This window comes from Pseudorca crassidens, chromosome 2 (genome assembly GCF_039906515.1).
Source record: "Pseudorca crassidens isolate mPseCra1 chromosome 2, mPseCra1.hap1, whole genome shotgun sequence".
NCBI lineage: Eukaryota > Metazoa > Chordata > Mammalia > Artiodactyla > Delphinidae > Pseudorca > Pseudorca crassidens.
The window spans coordinates 96,332,829-96,347,954 of NC_090297.1; the positions used below are offsets into that span (position 1 = coordinate 96,332,829).

The 15,126-nt window shown below is 56.8% G+C and overlaps 1 protein-coding gene and 1 long non-coding RNA gene across 3 annotated transcripts in view; both read left to right on the plus strand.

Moving 5' to 3' along the window:
• Nucleotides 1-15,126, plus strand: part of LOC137219110 (uncharacterized) — a 52,130-nt gene that overhangs the window by 24,764 nt on the left and 12,240 nt on the right. Inside the window, exons 3-5 of one of the 2 annotated variants that reach the window (XR_010940976.1) lie at nt 4,494-4,698; nt 6,802-7,150; nt 14,522-14,673. This is a non-coding gene — a long non-coding RNA (uncharacterized lncRNA). The remainder of the gene's footprint in view (nt 1-4,493; nt 4,699-6,801; nt 7,151-14,521; nt 14,674-15,126) is intronic. The other variant, XR_010940977.1, reaches the window with a different exon arrangement.
• Nucleotides 7,243-14,170, plus strand: UBL4B (ubiquitin like 4B). Its single transcript, XM_067727196.1, has one exon. The coding sequence runs from the start codon at nt 9,913-9,915 to the stop codon at nt 10,405-10,407; it is 495 nt and encodes a 164-aa protein (XP_067583297.1). The 5' UTR covers nt 7,243-9,912; the 3' UTR covers nt 10,408-14,170.

The following is a 15,126-nucleotide window of genomic DNA, read 5'->3' on the forward strand; positions in this document are numbered from 1 at the left end:
TCTTGGGCCAGTGGTTCCTGCCTGGCAAAGAACCCAGCTCGGTCGCTTCTGCCTTTCCTCAGCCAGTGGGCCAGAGGGCCTCAGGGCTGAAGACCAGATCCCCAGCACCTAAGCTTAGTCAGAAGCCATAGGCCAGGGCCTTGTTTCCATTTCCGCACAACTCTCCAGTCTGGAGCCTTCCTCTTCTTGTCTTGCCTCCCACACCCCGCTTCCTGGCCCCAGGGCTGTCACTGCAGACACACCACTCCTGACACACACTGGCGTCTGGCGGGCAGCTGCCATCCTGCCAGGAAGCTGGTGTCCAGAGGTAGGGCTGCAGGACCAGTTCTCAGCCTCTGTTCAGCCTGGCCCTACCATCACCCAGCCACCTGCCCGCTGCCTCCCAGGCCTCTTTTGAGCACCTTGTGTCCAAACCAACTGAAAATGCCAGACACAGCCTCAAGCCATCAGTTACTGAATCTGAGGTACAGAGTTCTGCTGGGTGGGAAGACACAGGTATATTAAGGGTGTCAATGGGGGACAGTATTTTGGAGAGGCCAAGGGAGGGGCAGGGCTGACAGCTGGCTCGTGGCTCCCTGGACATTCTCTACTTCTCTCCAAGGCAAAGGGCCCCTGCCACTCTCGGATCTGGTCCTGCTGCTGTGTGCTCCCTGCCTGACCCTGAGTCCTGCTATCCCCGACACTTAACTCTTAATCAGTCCCCTGTGAATGAGAATAATGGGTTGACTTGTCTAGGAGTCCCAGGAGCATTTGTTAGGAAATGGACTTAATGTCCAAAATGTCCAGGGTGATATTCTTACAGCTGAGAAGCTCTTGAGCCCATGTTGGTGACCCTGGGAAGGCCATCAGCTGGGATCTCGGGCTGCTGGTCTCTTGGGATTCCATACCAGGACTGACTCAGTTGAAGAAATTCTGATATCTCCTAGGAAGGGTGAGGCAGCTCCTGACTGGGCCCGAGATTTTCCATTGGTTCATACGGCCCATGCTGCTGCCTGGAACATTCAACCAGCTGTTGGTTGGATTAGAAGTTTTCCCTCTTGCTTTTGGCTACGGCCTTTGGTTAGTACTGCCAGCTGGAAGAGCAGGAAGTCAACCACTACAGGATCAACAGTCTGCCCAGCCCAGTGCCCCACCTGCCAGCTGGATGTCCTTGTAGTTGTCCAAGCCCAAGTCAAATCCAAGTTCACTAGCTCCTTTATCAGCTGTAATTCGGTCCCTCTTCTCCTGACAGAGGCCTGCCTGCCAGGTAATTCAGTACCCCCAAGCCCAGCCTCACCTGGTCTGTTCCCAGCTTTCTTTCCTCTTTTCTCTCTGGACCTCCATTTTGGTCCCAGCGTCTTTGGGGCAACCGTCTTGTGGCTGGTTACATGCCGTTTTCCCTGGCAGGAGACTGCCTTTCAATCAATTCAGGGAAGGGGGCTGGTGGGCAACAATCTCAACCAAGGGCTGGCCTGAGCATCCTTAGGTCAACAGCCAGACTGAGATGGTGGAACAAGCTGCCCTGTTGGAGGACCAGCCTTGGCATCTCACCAGGAGCGGCAAGGGGCCCCTTTGGTCCTGCAGAATCAGTGTGGCAGCATAGGATGGCCACTGACTTCTCCATCCAGACCCAGTGGTGGACTCGCAGACCAGCAAGAGCAGGAGTTTGTTCAGGGCAGGGCTCTGTGGGCACCTCCTCTGTCCTCAGTTTTAATGCATCATGTTTGATCTTTGCTGCATGGTGGAGGGTTCCTGCCACTCTGATTGATGACACAGATCTTCAAAGAGCAGTCATCCCTGGAGGGAGGGGAGGATTAATCAAAGCTGTTCCCAGGGCGGTACCCGCCAATGCTAGGCCCTCCAGAACCACTCTGGCCCTCAGTTGGATCTATGGACCCAGCTACCACCCTTCTGCCTGACCCAGGAGCCCCTTTGCTTCTCCATTTAATCTGGCTTAGATGTGAATAAATCTTTCTTATTGCTGCATCCAAGACAAAACTATAGATTTTTTTTCTTTTTTTAGGAAGTGAAGGGGGAAATAGAACTCAGGAACTGAAGGACACATGATGGGCTGCAGAGCGTCAGTCCTAATGGAACCAGAATCTGCCCCATAATGCTCCACGCGGCCTGGCATATCAGGCCCTCCCTCAGCTGCCAGAACCCTGTAGCTATCCCCACTCCCCGGCCCCAAGTGAGGAAAGCAGTTTCCTATTTCGCCGCACACATCCCTCCCCAGATCTCTGACACTATCTGATCGTTTGCTGCTCACAGCCTCCCGGAGGACTTTAAATTAAAGTTGGCCTGGAACAAGGCTTTTCACAGTTAGCCCCCCGCCCCCATGCTGCCCTGATGGATGTTGGGAAGCTGGTGATGGCTGGTTCTGCCTTAGCTTTCTTCCCAGAGCCTCATGCCTGTCCCTTTTTCTAGGACAGAAGAAAACTGCTTCTCTCCCTCTCACCTGCCCCTCTGGTGCCCCACCTGCCAAGTCGGAGTCCAGCCCGAGCCCCACCTTTTGCCCCTGCTAGATTTGCAGAGCGGAGATTACTCCTCACCGTCTAGCGCAAACGTCTGGCACGGATTTAGTGTGTGAGGAATGTTTGTGGAACGCAGGCGCGGATGCAGCATGAATAACCAGCCCTGGCTCAGGCAGCGGAGCACCCCCCTCACTCCCAGGGCCCACTGATGGTTCCTTCTCCGAGGAGTCATCTTGCTGACTTCTGAGGGTTTATAATACACCCCTTTAAAGTTCAGAGCACATGTAGTATGTTTAAATGAACGTCAGATACCGTGGCTGCAGGCTGAAGCAGACTATCTTTTATCATCTGAAATCACGCAGCCCCGGGGTGCAGATGGGCTGAGAGGACACCCAGTGTGGATCACGGTTGAAGCACCCCCAACTGAGATGACAGGCCACCAGCCGCGCCGTGGGTAGCGTCTCCACCAGGGTCCACCGGGGAAGGCCCTGGGGAGGAGGGAACTCCCTCTCGGCAGCAGTGCCGGGTGGGTGTTCCTGCAGCCCTGGTAGAGCACAAAGATGGCGTGGGAAAGAAAGCCTCTTTGCAGATCCTAGCTTAGGTTGGCGGCGTGTGTGTGTGTGTGTGTGTGTGTGTGAGCTGGGGGCTGCTCCTTTGGGGCTCCTACGTGCACTGCAGGGATTTAGGGTGAGACGTGGATAATTCAGAGAAGTTTTAGCTGCAGTGAACACTTGTATGAAGGTGACTGGCCCCTGCCTGGTTATCCTGCCCCATCTCTCACCCCCGCCCACCATGCTCCACCTACACTGAGTCCCACACTCTTACACATGGGCTTGTGCATGCTGGACCTTCAGCCAGGGTGCCCTTCTTGCCTTTTTCACGGAGGCAAGCTCCTGCTTCTCCTTCAGACCCACCCAGGTCCCTCCCTGGTGAAGCTTTCCTGGCCTGACCCCCGCCTCCTGTTGGAGCTGGGAGTTCCTTCCCCTCCGTTGTCAAGATAATGCCCGGTGCTAAAATGACAGGTTTATGTGTATGTGTCCCCCACACAGGGACGTGTCTTTCTATCCTTTCTTCCTGCCTCAGCACCTGGCCCAGTGCCCAGCTCAGGGTGGGCACTGACGTCTGTGCTCAGAGCATGGCTGCCTGGAGCATGACCCGTGAGGGTCGGGGAGCAGGGAGGACGGGCAGTCTGTGGGAGGACGGGGCTCATCTCCAGATGAGGCTCTGGGCCCAGTCCCAGTCCTGTGTGCCCAGGCCCCAAGGGGGCGGAGGCCCTAGACCCACTCCGTTGGGGCTGCTGGAGCCGCCCAGGGAGGTCACCAGTGACATCTAGTGGTCACACAGCAGGCTGCAGCCCCACAAGGTTTTCCAGAAGGTGTGAGTCTGAGTAGCACGTGTCTGCTCTGGGCTGGGCTTCTGAGCGGTTCCCAGCCAAGGGCCAGCAGGCCAGCAGGGCAGGGCAGGACCTAGGTGGTTGGGTGCAAGGACTGAGGCCTGGAGAGAGGCTGGGCAACCCTCAGTCAGAGACTGCAGTCCACGTCCGCTGGGCTCCGAGGCCCCCTGCCATCTCCCTCCCTCCTGCTCCAGTTCCCTCTCCCTGCCCGCCCAGGCTCGGGCCCATCTGCCTCGGCCTCAGCCCCTTAGGACCATGTCGGGGGGGTTTTGAGGTCCCCCCTGGAGCAGCCACAGACCCACTTTGGTACAGCTGCTGAGACAACCAGTGCCAGCCAGTGGATGAGGGACGAACGATGGGCCTCATTTAGCTACCAAACGCCTACCCTGGAGGGCGCCCAGGGTAGGGGCCACCTAAAGAGCTGCCTGCCCTGTCCTGGGCCAGCCCTCACTGGCCTGCACAGAGCAGCTCTGGGAGACCCCTACTCGAAGGGGCAGGAGGTCCCTGGTCACAGCTACAGGCGGTGGTACAGGCTGAATGGGGTTTGAGCAGCGCGGTGGCGGACCTGAGGGCGGCCTTTGCAGCAGGGCTGTGTCGGGGGCTTGCCCGTGTCCCACCTGCCTGCCGCTCAGCGCTCTCTCCTGCAGGCCTCGCGGAGCGCGCCCTGTGTGCTCAGGAAGTGCTGGACGGGGGGCTGCCGTCGGGGGAAGGAGGCATGGGGTGCCGGAACCAGGATTTCAGGCTTTCCACTCCCGGACTCCACTTTCTCTGCCAAAGTTTTCCCGTGAACCATTTCCAGACTATAAGGAGAGGGGAAGAAGGATGCTGTTCTCAGCAGGGAGGCCTGCAGAGGTATTTATTGTCCTTCTTTTGCAGTAACAATTCCTTCCTGTTTCTTCTGCTCCCCCTCTTTCCTTTTCTGGCACAAGTGTCCTTTTGTACCTTCTCCCTGCTGCCTCTGTGTGGCTCCTCCGCCCTGCCCCTCACTCCTACTCCCTTCCTCGAATCCCTCCGGACTTCTCCCCTTTCTAAGCATCTCCTGTGCTCAGCCCTCTTGTTCTCCACCCCTCTCCCCTCTCCGCTGTTTCTGTGGCTCCATCTGTCTTTCTTCTGCTCGCTTTGTCTCCATCCCCGTTTCTCAGTGTCTCTTAGTCCCCCTCCACTCAGCCTTTCCTCCGCCCCCCCACCCCCGCCTCCCCTGGAAGGTCAGTTTGACATTATTAAAGTGTCATAGTAACTTGATAACTTGCCCAGGGAGTGAGGTGGACAGAAGCATAGCATACCTTTCTCATGAGCCTTTTGCAGGGCACCCCTGCCACCAGCTGTCAGCCAGCATCTCTCGGCCCCTTCCTCCCTTGGCCTGCTAGGTCTGCAGAGGCTGCTCTGTCCGCCTACCTGTGCCAGCAGGAGAGCTCAGCCCACCTGTGGGGAATCACACTTGGGCATGTATCTTCATGCCACGGGGTCTTCCTTGACAGTTGAGGGTGAGAGCTCACATTTCCAAGTTTTTATAAATACACACTGAATGTCTTTATGGGTCAGACACTGTGCTAAGGTCCTGGGGGCATGACCTGCCTCTTGTGACCTTTACAAGAGAGGAGAGGCGTTAGACAGGGGACACAAATGAGACGCAAGGAGCAGGCTGCTCAAGGCGGCCCCAGCCTGGCAGCTGGACCCATGGCTCTTATCCTACAGAGTTCAAGCCCTTTGGATACCAATGTCCAGGAGTCCTGCCAAGGGCTCCAGGCACGTAAGGGTTCACAGACCTGTCCCAAAGCACCCTCCCCCTGCCCACTCTTCCCCTCTTGCAGACTTTGTGCTGGTTTCACAGTGACACAATTGCATTTATAGTTGTTTGTGAGAGGGGTTGGGACACACCACTGACCAACGTTCTCTCTGTACACGTTTGTTCCTTTCCCTCAAGTCGCAAAACCCACTCATTCCCATTAATCTTCCCCCCTAATTACGGCAATCATTGTCTGATTGCCTGTTCTGATTACACAGCTACATTTTCTCATGCTAACTGCATAATGAAGACAAGCAATTGCATGGGAAAAAGTTATGAAATTTCCAAGCTCCAAATACAATTTGAGGGCCCAGCAACGTGCCTCCACTGTCCCCCTTGGGCAATGGGGGCTCCAACACAGAGGCAGAAGTCAGTGGTGACCATCTCTCAGCTTCCGGGGACACTGCTAATTCTAAAGCTTCTGTCCTCATGGCCCACTAACACACTGAGGCTCTCCAGACCAGGAAGCCTGATTTGGAAAGTGTGACCCAGCATCTGTGGCCCTTGAAACCCCTGTCGCAGAGGTGCCAGCCTGCAAGTGGCCACTAGCCTTGGGGAGATGGAGCCTGAGCTGTAGTCTTACCTGCTTCTACAGGCCCAGGCCCCAACATTTTTCCCCCAGTGGCTGCCAGTGTCCCGGGCAGAGGCATCTAGGAGGGCAGGCTGAGGCAGGTGGCCGGTTCTCATCTTCCTCCAAGCTCAGGACTCTGGCCCCTGTCACTTTCCCGAGATGTCCCATAGCCTGGGAGAGAGATTGCAGGCCACTCCCCTCCCCAGTTCACCTTCCTTTTATCTCCTGCAGAAGACGACTCAAACCTTGGCCCCCAGGAAGCCTTCCTATGTTAGCTGTGCTCAGGGTGACTCCCACCGAAGCTCCCCTCCCTCCGATCCTGTCCATCCCACGGTTTGTCCACCACAGGGTCCTCCCATCCGGGGGCTGGGAACTCCCAGATGGCCGAGGAGAAACCTCACCCACCCTTTGCTCCCTCAGCACAGACAGACGCTCTGCCATCACAGAGTCCATGGGGGCCACCACACACTGTATGTACATCTGCAAACTCTATCTTATTCCAAATGCACCAAGGGAGGTGGCTATTTAAAGAATACTATAGAAGATCCTTGGGTAAAGACTGGAATCACTTTCTGCTTTCTTTTCTATGTAATTTCAGATTGTCATCTCTCTAGGGAAGAAGGAGAGGCTGCAGGCAGGTTCATAGCCTTCCACAGCCTGCCGTACTGGACACTGCATCCTCCTGCATGGCTCGGCCTGTCTAAATTTTGTCTTCCTTCAGCAAACATGCATGCGAGGCCTTCTGTGAACCAGGCTCTGTGTGCTGGAGGCAGGGGATACGAAGACAGATGAAGCCTCTTCCTGCCCCTGCGAGTCACTGAGGGAGACACAGACACATATGGGTGCATCAATATGGGGAGCATTCAAGGCCGGTAATTGTTGCACAGAGAGAAGTGGGATTACTTCCACCCAGGACTGGGGAAAGCAGGGAAGTCTTCATGGAGGAGGTAGGTTTTTTTTTTTTAACATCTTTACATCTTTAATTTGCTTTACAATGGTGTGTTAGTTTCTGCTGTATAAAAAAGTGAATCAGCTATACATATACGTATATCCCCATATCTCCTCCCTCTTGCGTCTCCCTCCCTCCCACCCTCCCTATCCCACCCCTCTAGGTGGTCACAAAGCACCGAGCTGATCTCCCTGTGCTATGCAGCTGCTTCCCACTAGCTATCTATTTTACATTTGGTAGTGTATATACATCCATGCCACTCTCTTACTTCGTCCCAGCTTACCCTTCCCCCTCCTGTGTCCTCAAGTCCATTCTCTACATCTGCTTCCTTATGAGGAAGGAGTTTTTAACCAGCGTTTTGAAGGATGAGTTGAAGAGTTCAAATGAAACAGGCAAGTTGAAGCAAAGGCGGGTTGACGTGGCTGGAGTGGAGGATGCAGTGTGAGGAAGGCTGGGTGGAAGCAGAGCCAGGTCGTGACGCCCTGGGATGCCAGGCTGAGGAGCTAGTTTTGATTCCAAAAGCAAAAGGATGAAACCTGATGGTGCCACTCGCAGGAGTGCCACCCAGTCAGCTGCCCCTTCCCTGCCTCCCTCCTCGCCTCCTCTCCCCGACCAAAGGAGCCCTCTTATTTTTTCTGTCCACCCCTCCTCTGCATCTCCACTGACCCCAACCCAGTTCAGACTGTCACTGTCCTCCAGCCTGTGGCTCGGAACTCATAGTACATCTCCTCCTTCCAGTCCCACCCCTTTGGGGCCAGTCATTCTTGGGGGAGATTCCTGACTTTTGAGCTTAGTTTGTTTATGGACTAGAATTTGGTCACCTGCCAAGAGTGAGAACACGGGGTTAGGAGGAGAGGGGAGGGCTGCTGAGTTTGTGGCCTCCGTGGGTGTTTTCTTCCGCTGCCCAAGGCTGCCAGAGCCTTGGGCAGGAGCGACCAGGGCGGGGAATCGGCCCAGGGCGATGGAAGGGCAAAGCCTGGAAAGTCCAGGGACGTTGGCAACAGTGTCAATCAAGTGTAGCCCAGGCTGGAGCAAAAGGAAGGAAAGGAGGAGGGAGAGAGGAGGCGAGGAAAGAAGTAGGTGCTTGCCGAGCGCAGCCCTGGAGCATGGAGGGCTGGGGGGAGGTGACGGCGTCCCTGACAGTATCCCACCACCAGCTGGACATCAGCCAGGCCTTCACGCTCACTCATTTCCAAAATGAGGTGATCACCTTCCTCACGCGCTGAAATGTGCCAGCAGTTACAAAGGGCTTGGCCCAGGAGAGCTAAAAGTTGAACTGAAAACTCCCAAGGCAGCAGCAGTGGCTGACACCGCGGAGGCCCCGTCATGCCCCTTCCTTACTGGCCTTGGAGCCCTGGGCGCCTGCGCCGTGCCTGGCACACGGGACACTGAGCAGGCTCTGCGGGAGGCAGGACTCGGTAGCGGCAAAGACGTGAGCTCTGCTGCCTGCCGGCCGTGTAAGCCCAGCCCCATTGTCTCCTCTGGCAGGTGGAGGAAAGGACAGTATCCGCCCCGGGGGTTGGGAGGGGTGGCTAAGGCCATGCCCGTGCTGTGGACCCTGCTGGTGGCCCAGCCTGAGCCCCTCAGTGCTCCCGTTCTTTAAGATGGGCTCTGGTGGATTCATTTCAGCAAAAGGGGCTGGGCCGGGGTGGGGTTAGTTGACTTTGGAATTCAAAGGTCATGAGGGATTTTTTAAGCTCTAGCGTTTTGTCTTGTTTCATAGTTACTAGCTTGAAAGCTATGTCTAGTTCATAGCTACTTATTTGTCCTGGCATCTCCCTCGGGTTGTCCCATTCTTTTGGATGAGTAGGTTTTAACTGGGACAAGAGAGAATTCTTTTTGAGTGGGGGATGGGGGGAATGGGGAGAGCTGAAGGCGCTGCCAGCACCTGCAAGTCTCTGCCCAAGGGTCTTCTCTGGTCATGGGAGCCTGCTCTGCACGCATTCAGACCACAAGTGCCAAGGAGTTAGTACCCCACTGACCAAAGGCAGGACCGAGAACACAAGGATCCAGCCTCTTTGCTTCCCCGGCAGCATGGCAGGTGTATTCCACGAGGCCTCCCAGAGCGCCTGGCGGGACTGAGGGCTCCCAGGTGACCGCAAAGGCAATCTGCTCACTGATGCAATGGGGGCTGCCCCACCCCCCATCGACTTGCTTTCTCGCCCACCTACTGGCACATCCTGAGGTCACCTGCCAACTAAATACATGCACGGGAATCCCTGTCTTTGTGTCTGGGAAACCCAATCCAAGAGAGCGTGTCAAGTGCGTGATAGAAAGACACTTGATAAATTAGGGCAGAAAGTATCTATTGTGATACGATCTCTCCCCAGGAACAGGTCCGGCAGAAAGGGCACCCAATATATAGTGCTGAATGAGTCAATATGGACATGTTTCCTTCTGCCACCCTGTCCTTTGGGCCCTACCATTCCCCCTCCTGCTCTCCTTTCTCCTAGCCCTATGTTTTCTTTCCTGACCCTCCTTTTCTCCTCTTCTCTTCTCCTTTCTCCTCTCATGGAGGAAGGATGTTCTGTGTCCCAAATCCCCCTCTGACTTCCCTGACATCCCGCTCTGCAAATGAGCCTTCTGGCAGGCAGCATTGTGACATCACCGTGCATTGGCCAATGGCTGTCTTCCTGGGCCGGGGCCTCCTGGGACCACCGCCCTCCATTGATAAGGAGAAGCCACCTTCTCCTGCAGAGCCCCTTAACCCTCAGGACAGCCGCTGGAGCATGAATCCCTCCTGATTCCGCTGTCGGCCCGATGTTCCTCACGGTCCAGCTGCTCCTGGGCCAGAGATGTAGCCTGAAGGTGTCGGGGCGACAGAGCGTGGCCATGCCGAAGAAGCTGGTGTCCGAGCGGCTGCGGGCACCTGAGGAGCACCTGCTCTTCCGCGGCCAGCTTCTGGCGGATGACAAGCATCTCTCCGACTACTGCATTGGGCCCAATGCCTCCACCAATGTCATTGTGCGGCCCCTGGAGAAGACGGTGCCCGAGGAGGCCCACCAGCCCCAGCCCCTGTGGCACCACCTGGGCCAGGTCCTAGCCAAACACTTTGGGCCCCAGGACACCGAGGCAGTGCTGCAGTTGCTGAGGCGGGAGCACAAGGAACGCCTGCAGAGGATAAGCCTGGGGGAGCTGGAGCGGCTGGCGCGCCACCTCCTGAGCGAGGAGCCGCTCGCGGAGCCCACGGGGGAGAGGGAGCCTGAGGCTCAGAGACCCGGAGACAAGGAGGAAGAGGAGGAGGCCAGGCAGTAAACCGGCCATCCTACTCGTTTGCACGCTCAAATTCGCCCAGCCTCATCCTGAAGTGCTCCCTGGTGACTCCCCACTAGTTCCTGCTGATGTACGTGCATCTTCACCCCTTTCTGAAATTTCAAAGTAACTGGAGGGATTTTGGACCCCTCTCTCCTCTCTTGGGCCTGTGGTTTCCCCTCTGAAACACAGAATGATCCCCTCCCCATCACCATCCCCTAGAAGGGGCTCTGATCGCCCCATGGGCAGCCTGAAAGGGGGCGCTCAAAGGCTGCTTCCCCCTTGTAGGCTGGGCACTGCCTCCTGGGCAGCTGTATGCCCAGCAGCAAGCCAGGCTGTCAGCACACCTCCGTGGCTCTAAACAGACCCTCTTTCTCCTTGGGGACAGAAAGACAGATAATGTGAGTTCCTTTCTTCCATCCCCAGGCCATGGCGCCCACCCCCCAGGCCTCCTGACAGCCAGGGGTGGAGAAGTACCAGGTAGCTGTCCCTTGCCCTTTGGGTGAGGCTCTCCCTGCTGTCTGCCTGCTTGTGCTTCCACAGTTTAAGGGGCAGGGGCAGGGACAGCAGAGGTAGGAGTTGGGGGAGAGCACCTACTGTGTGCCAGGCCTGGAGCTCTCAGGGAGACACACACAGACCAGGAAGAGCAGGAAGCTTAGGCAGAAAAGGCGGTTGCATCGTCACACACTCACCGTGGCCAGTGTGAACGGAGCCGTGCCCCCAACCTCTCCCTGCCCCACGTCTCATCAATCACCAGGTCTCACTGAGCACCCCCCATTTCCCGCCCACCACTGCCCAGGCTTCCCGGGAGCAAAACTGGTAACAGCCGGGATCCTTGCCCTCCCAGAGCGTGCAGCCTAGATGGAGAGAGAGGTCATAAATGTGACAAGTAAAGCAGCAACATAAAACCAGAGTACAGCCTGCGTGACTAAATGCCCAGGCGCCAGCTGCAGCCTTGCAGGGCCCTGGGCTCAGTGTGGAGGGGCCAGTGCCCATAGACCACAGGAAAGCCAGGCGCCCTTCTCTGCTCTCGGTGTGAGAGAATGGCCCTTGCCAAGGGCTGAGGAGCCCCTACACCCTGTGTGTGAGGGGGCAGGGAACTCACTGAGAGCCTGGTCCCCCGAAGTCCCAGAAGTGCTGTGACCGCGGTCGGTCCATCCTGGGGGATGGAGATAGAAAGAAGGGGATGAAGACACAGTCTAGAAAGGAACAAGCAGCGCCCAGGTCCCTGGGAGGCATCCTGTCCTTGGCCTATGGGGCCCCGCATCCTATTAACTGGGGCGCGTTGTAATAGTATTTACTCCCCCCCAGGTGTTTGTGAGGGTGAGGCGTGAAGACTCGACAGTGAAGAGCGGGGTGGGGCAGTGGCAGTGGCAGGGAGAGACTCCTGAAGCCGTGTCTCTGCCTCCATTGGGGCTGGTCCTGCTCTCAGGTCCCCCCGCCTCCACAGGAGAGACCTCCTGACGGGTCTTCGAGTGTGTTCGTGCTGGGGCTGTACCATCTACCAAGGGGGACGAGCCTATTATTTTTACATTAGGGAAACTAATAGCCCATTTCCCGGGAAATCTGTGAGTGATAAAAATAAGTGGGCCGTTTTATTCCTTTTGCTGAGAGAGAAGCTGGCACGAGGGATGGGGAAGCCTTTGTTGTCTCTGGTTAGCGGGAGTGTCAGGGCTTGCTGGGAGCAGCTACCTCCACTGCTCGTCCCCGACGTTGCAGGGGAGGGTGACTGCAGGCCCAAAATGGGGGGAAGGAGGGTTGTTCCGCCCTTCTGTGCCCGTGATTGCCTCTCACTACTGACTCCACCCTTCCCGGGGGGCCCTGCGCCTGACCCTCCCCACAAAAGCTGAGCCTGGGAGAGGATGCACCACCACATGGAACTGAGCAGGGACTTGCCTCCGTCTGTTCCCCCTCCCAGGGATATTTTACTCAATGCTGCGTTTCTCACTGCGGGGTGACAGGCTTTGTCCCCTGATGGATGAACTTACAGGTATGACGGAATATTGGGAGGCTGGGGGCAGAGTGGCCCCTCATACTCCAGCAATGGGTTAGAGTCCTACTCTGTGTGGAGAGCCCTAGCTCCTGGACTGCCTGCCCTGGAGATCCTTCCCTGTCCCTGTTTCACCTTATTTCAAAGGCGAATTGAAACCTGTGCCAGCAACCCCCCTGTCCCCTCCTCTGCCCCACCACTTGAAGGATGGTGGGAATGGGGGGGGCACTCTTTTTAAACTGCAGCCTTGGGCATGTAGCTCTGCCACTTACTTCACCACAGCACCTCTCTCCTGCCATGAAAGGACACAAGGTCCGTAAAGGTAACAACCTTGCTCAAGTAGGAGGCATCTTAGGATGGCTACCACATCCAGGTTTCCAGCTTTGCGTTCTTAGCCACAGAGAAGTCTGGCCTCTCCTCCTAGCTCCTTCTTGCAACACTGCAGGCCAGCACCCTTGGTCCCCTGGTCCCTGGCGAAATCGTCTTTCTGAGAGAAGCAGACACAGCACTCTAGTTTGTGTGCTATTTCATAAGTCCTTCATTCTTTGATGAATAAAGATTGACGGTGATCCTACTTTGTGCCAGGCTTTGTGCTAGGGACTTAGGTTGTGGACAAGAAGCCCTATCTCCCTGAGAAGGCCGTTTAGAGAGAAGTGCACCCCCTGCTGTCCCTTGCTGCACAGTGCAGCAGAGGGGCCTTGGGAAGCCCAGCCACAGCCCAGGCTAGAGATCTGGGGATGTGTGGAGAGCTCACTGCATGGTTTTTACCCATAGCCCTGAAGGATGGGGCAGGGAATGGTCTGTCAGGATGAAAATTCTGGTAGATGTTGTAGAAGGAGAGAGCTTACAAGGTCCAGGGGTTCCAGAGACTCTGATGCCTGATGCTGCAGTTAGAAGCAAATCACAGGTCCTGCCCAAGTTCAGAGGGAGGGGATCTCACAAAGGGCCAGACGCCAGTGAAGGATAGGAAGGCGGGTAGTTAAAGGGCCCCTGAGGGACTTTTCCTGACACCCAGGGGTCCACACATCACACTTGGAGCACTGTCGCCTGGCTCAGCACACCCAGCATCCGACCTGGCTGGGCGTCCCGTGACACCCCGAGTCACATGACGCACCACAGGTGCACACCCACAAACACAGACACCCGACACCTCACACCCATGGGGTGGGGTCTATAGTGGCAGAGCCAGGTTTGCAGAAATGAGCTCTAGGTTCTGTGCCACTTGCAGTGTCTGGGTCCACACCTGGCCTTTTGGGGTCCAGGCTGCTGGAGCCCAGGCAGTCCAGCCAGAAGATCCCTCACAGCAAATGTAAGGACAGAAAGGGGAGACTTTGCAGGGCCAAGCCCAGGAATTGTTGGGGCTGCAGGAAGAGGTGGCCTGGACCAACTTTGCTCTGTTTAAGTGATACATCGTAGTCAGGACCCGAGCGCTCATAGGACACGTGGGAACAGGGAGATGGACATGTGGGTGCACACACTTGTGTGTTGGCTGGCGGTTGGGCCTTGCAAGGGTGCTGCACGTGCGTGCCGGCATCAGCCCATGTATGTCCGAGGGCAGAGGCTCCCTTCCCTGTGTGAACTCTGCAAGGTGGCGAGCTTGCTTCCCGTCTTGGCCCCAGCCTGGATCACTCTCTTTGTGCTCTGAGCTGGGCCTGGGTGGCTGCCAGCCTGTGGCAGGGGACTGGCAGGAGGGCAGGTTGCCCTGTGCTCAGATCCAGCTGCAGAGCCAGCTGTTGCTGGCGGAGACGGCTGAGACGAGAAAGCTGCAAAGCCGGGTCCCGGGCCCCCGGAGCAGATGGTGCTCCCGCTGGCTGCCTCGCCCCACTCCTCCCTCTTGGGGCACCTTCCTCCTCTCCGTGTCCTTTCTGCTTTTCTTCCTGTACTTCTTCTCCACCCTTTCCCTCCTGTTCTCTCTGACCATGTTTGGGGCTGAGTTGGCTGCATAGCGTGGACATCTGGGCACTTCCTTTGAGCTCTTTCTCTAATCCTTCTGTCTCTTTCCACCCACCCCTGCCCACCTTCCCTTTCCTCCCATTCCTTGCATCTGTAGTTGCCCTTCTATTAAACCCCACCAGCTCTTCTCCCTGTCCTCCTAGTGTCCTCTCTCTTGTATTCTTGTATTTGCAGACTCACCCAGTAGGCAGGCATGGACAAGGACCCAGAACCCACTGCCTTTGATGATGTCCCATCCTCCACCCCACCTGCACACTCGTGCAACACTAATTCATAGGCACAACTCTCCAGCCCGGTGCTCGAGAATGATGGGAAATGGCCTCATGGTACGCATGCATGTTTTTTGGCTGATATAAACCCCGACACAGACACACACCCAGAGAAAGGGCACAGGTATCTGCACGCAGAGGGTTGCCGCAAACAGCCTTGCTCACAGATGGACGTGCCTCCGGGAGGGTGGCACTGCCCAGGCAATGCTGGCCAAGGTGGCAGGCTGCCCTCTCACAGGCACTGCGGCCAGCAGGTTGGGTGCTGGGTCCCTGTGCTCCCTCTCATGGCTCTGCCTGGGCCAATCCAGCTGCACTGGCACCCTCATTCTCGTTCAGCTCTTGTGGTCCCTGTTGTCTCCCAGTGGGGGGCTTCGTGGCTCCTCTGGGCTCCAGGGCTGTAAATCCCCGTCTGGAAAAGACTGCAAGCCAGGGAGCCAGCAGGAAGCCCAAGCCCTCAGGGTGGCTCCTACCTGCCTGCCCGCCGCTGCCTCTGACAGTGTTTCCCATCAC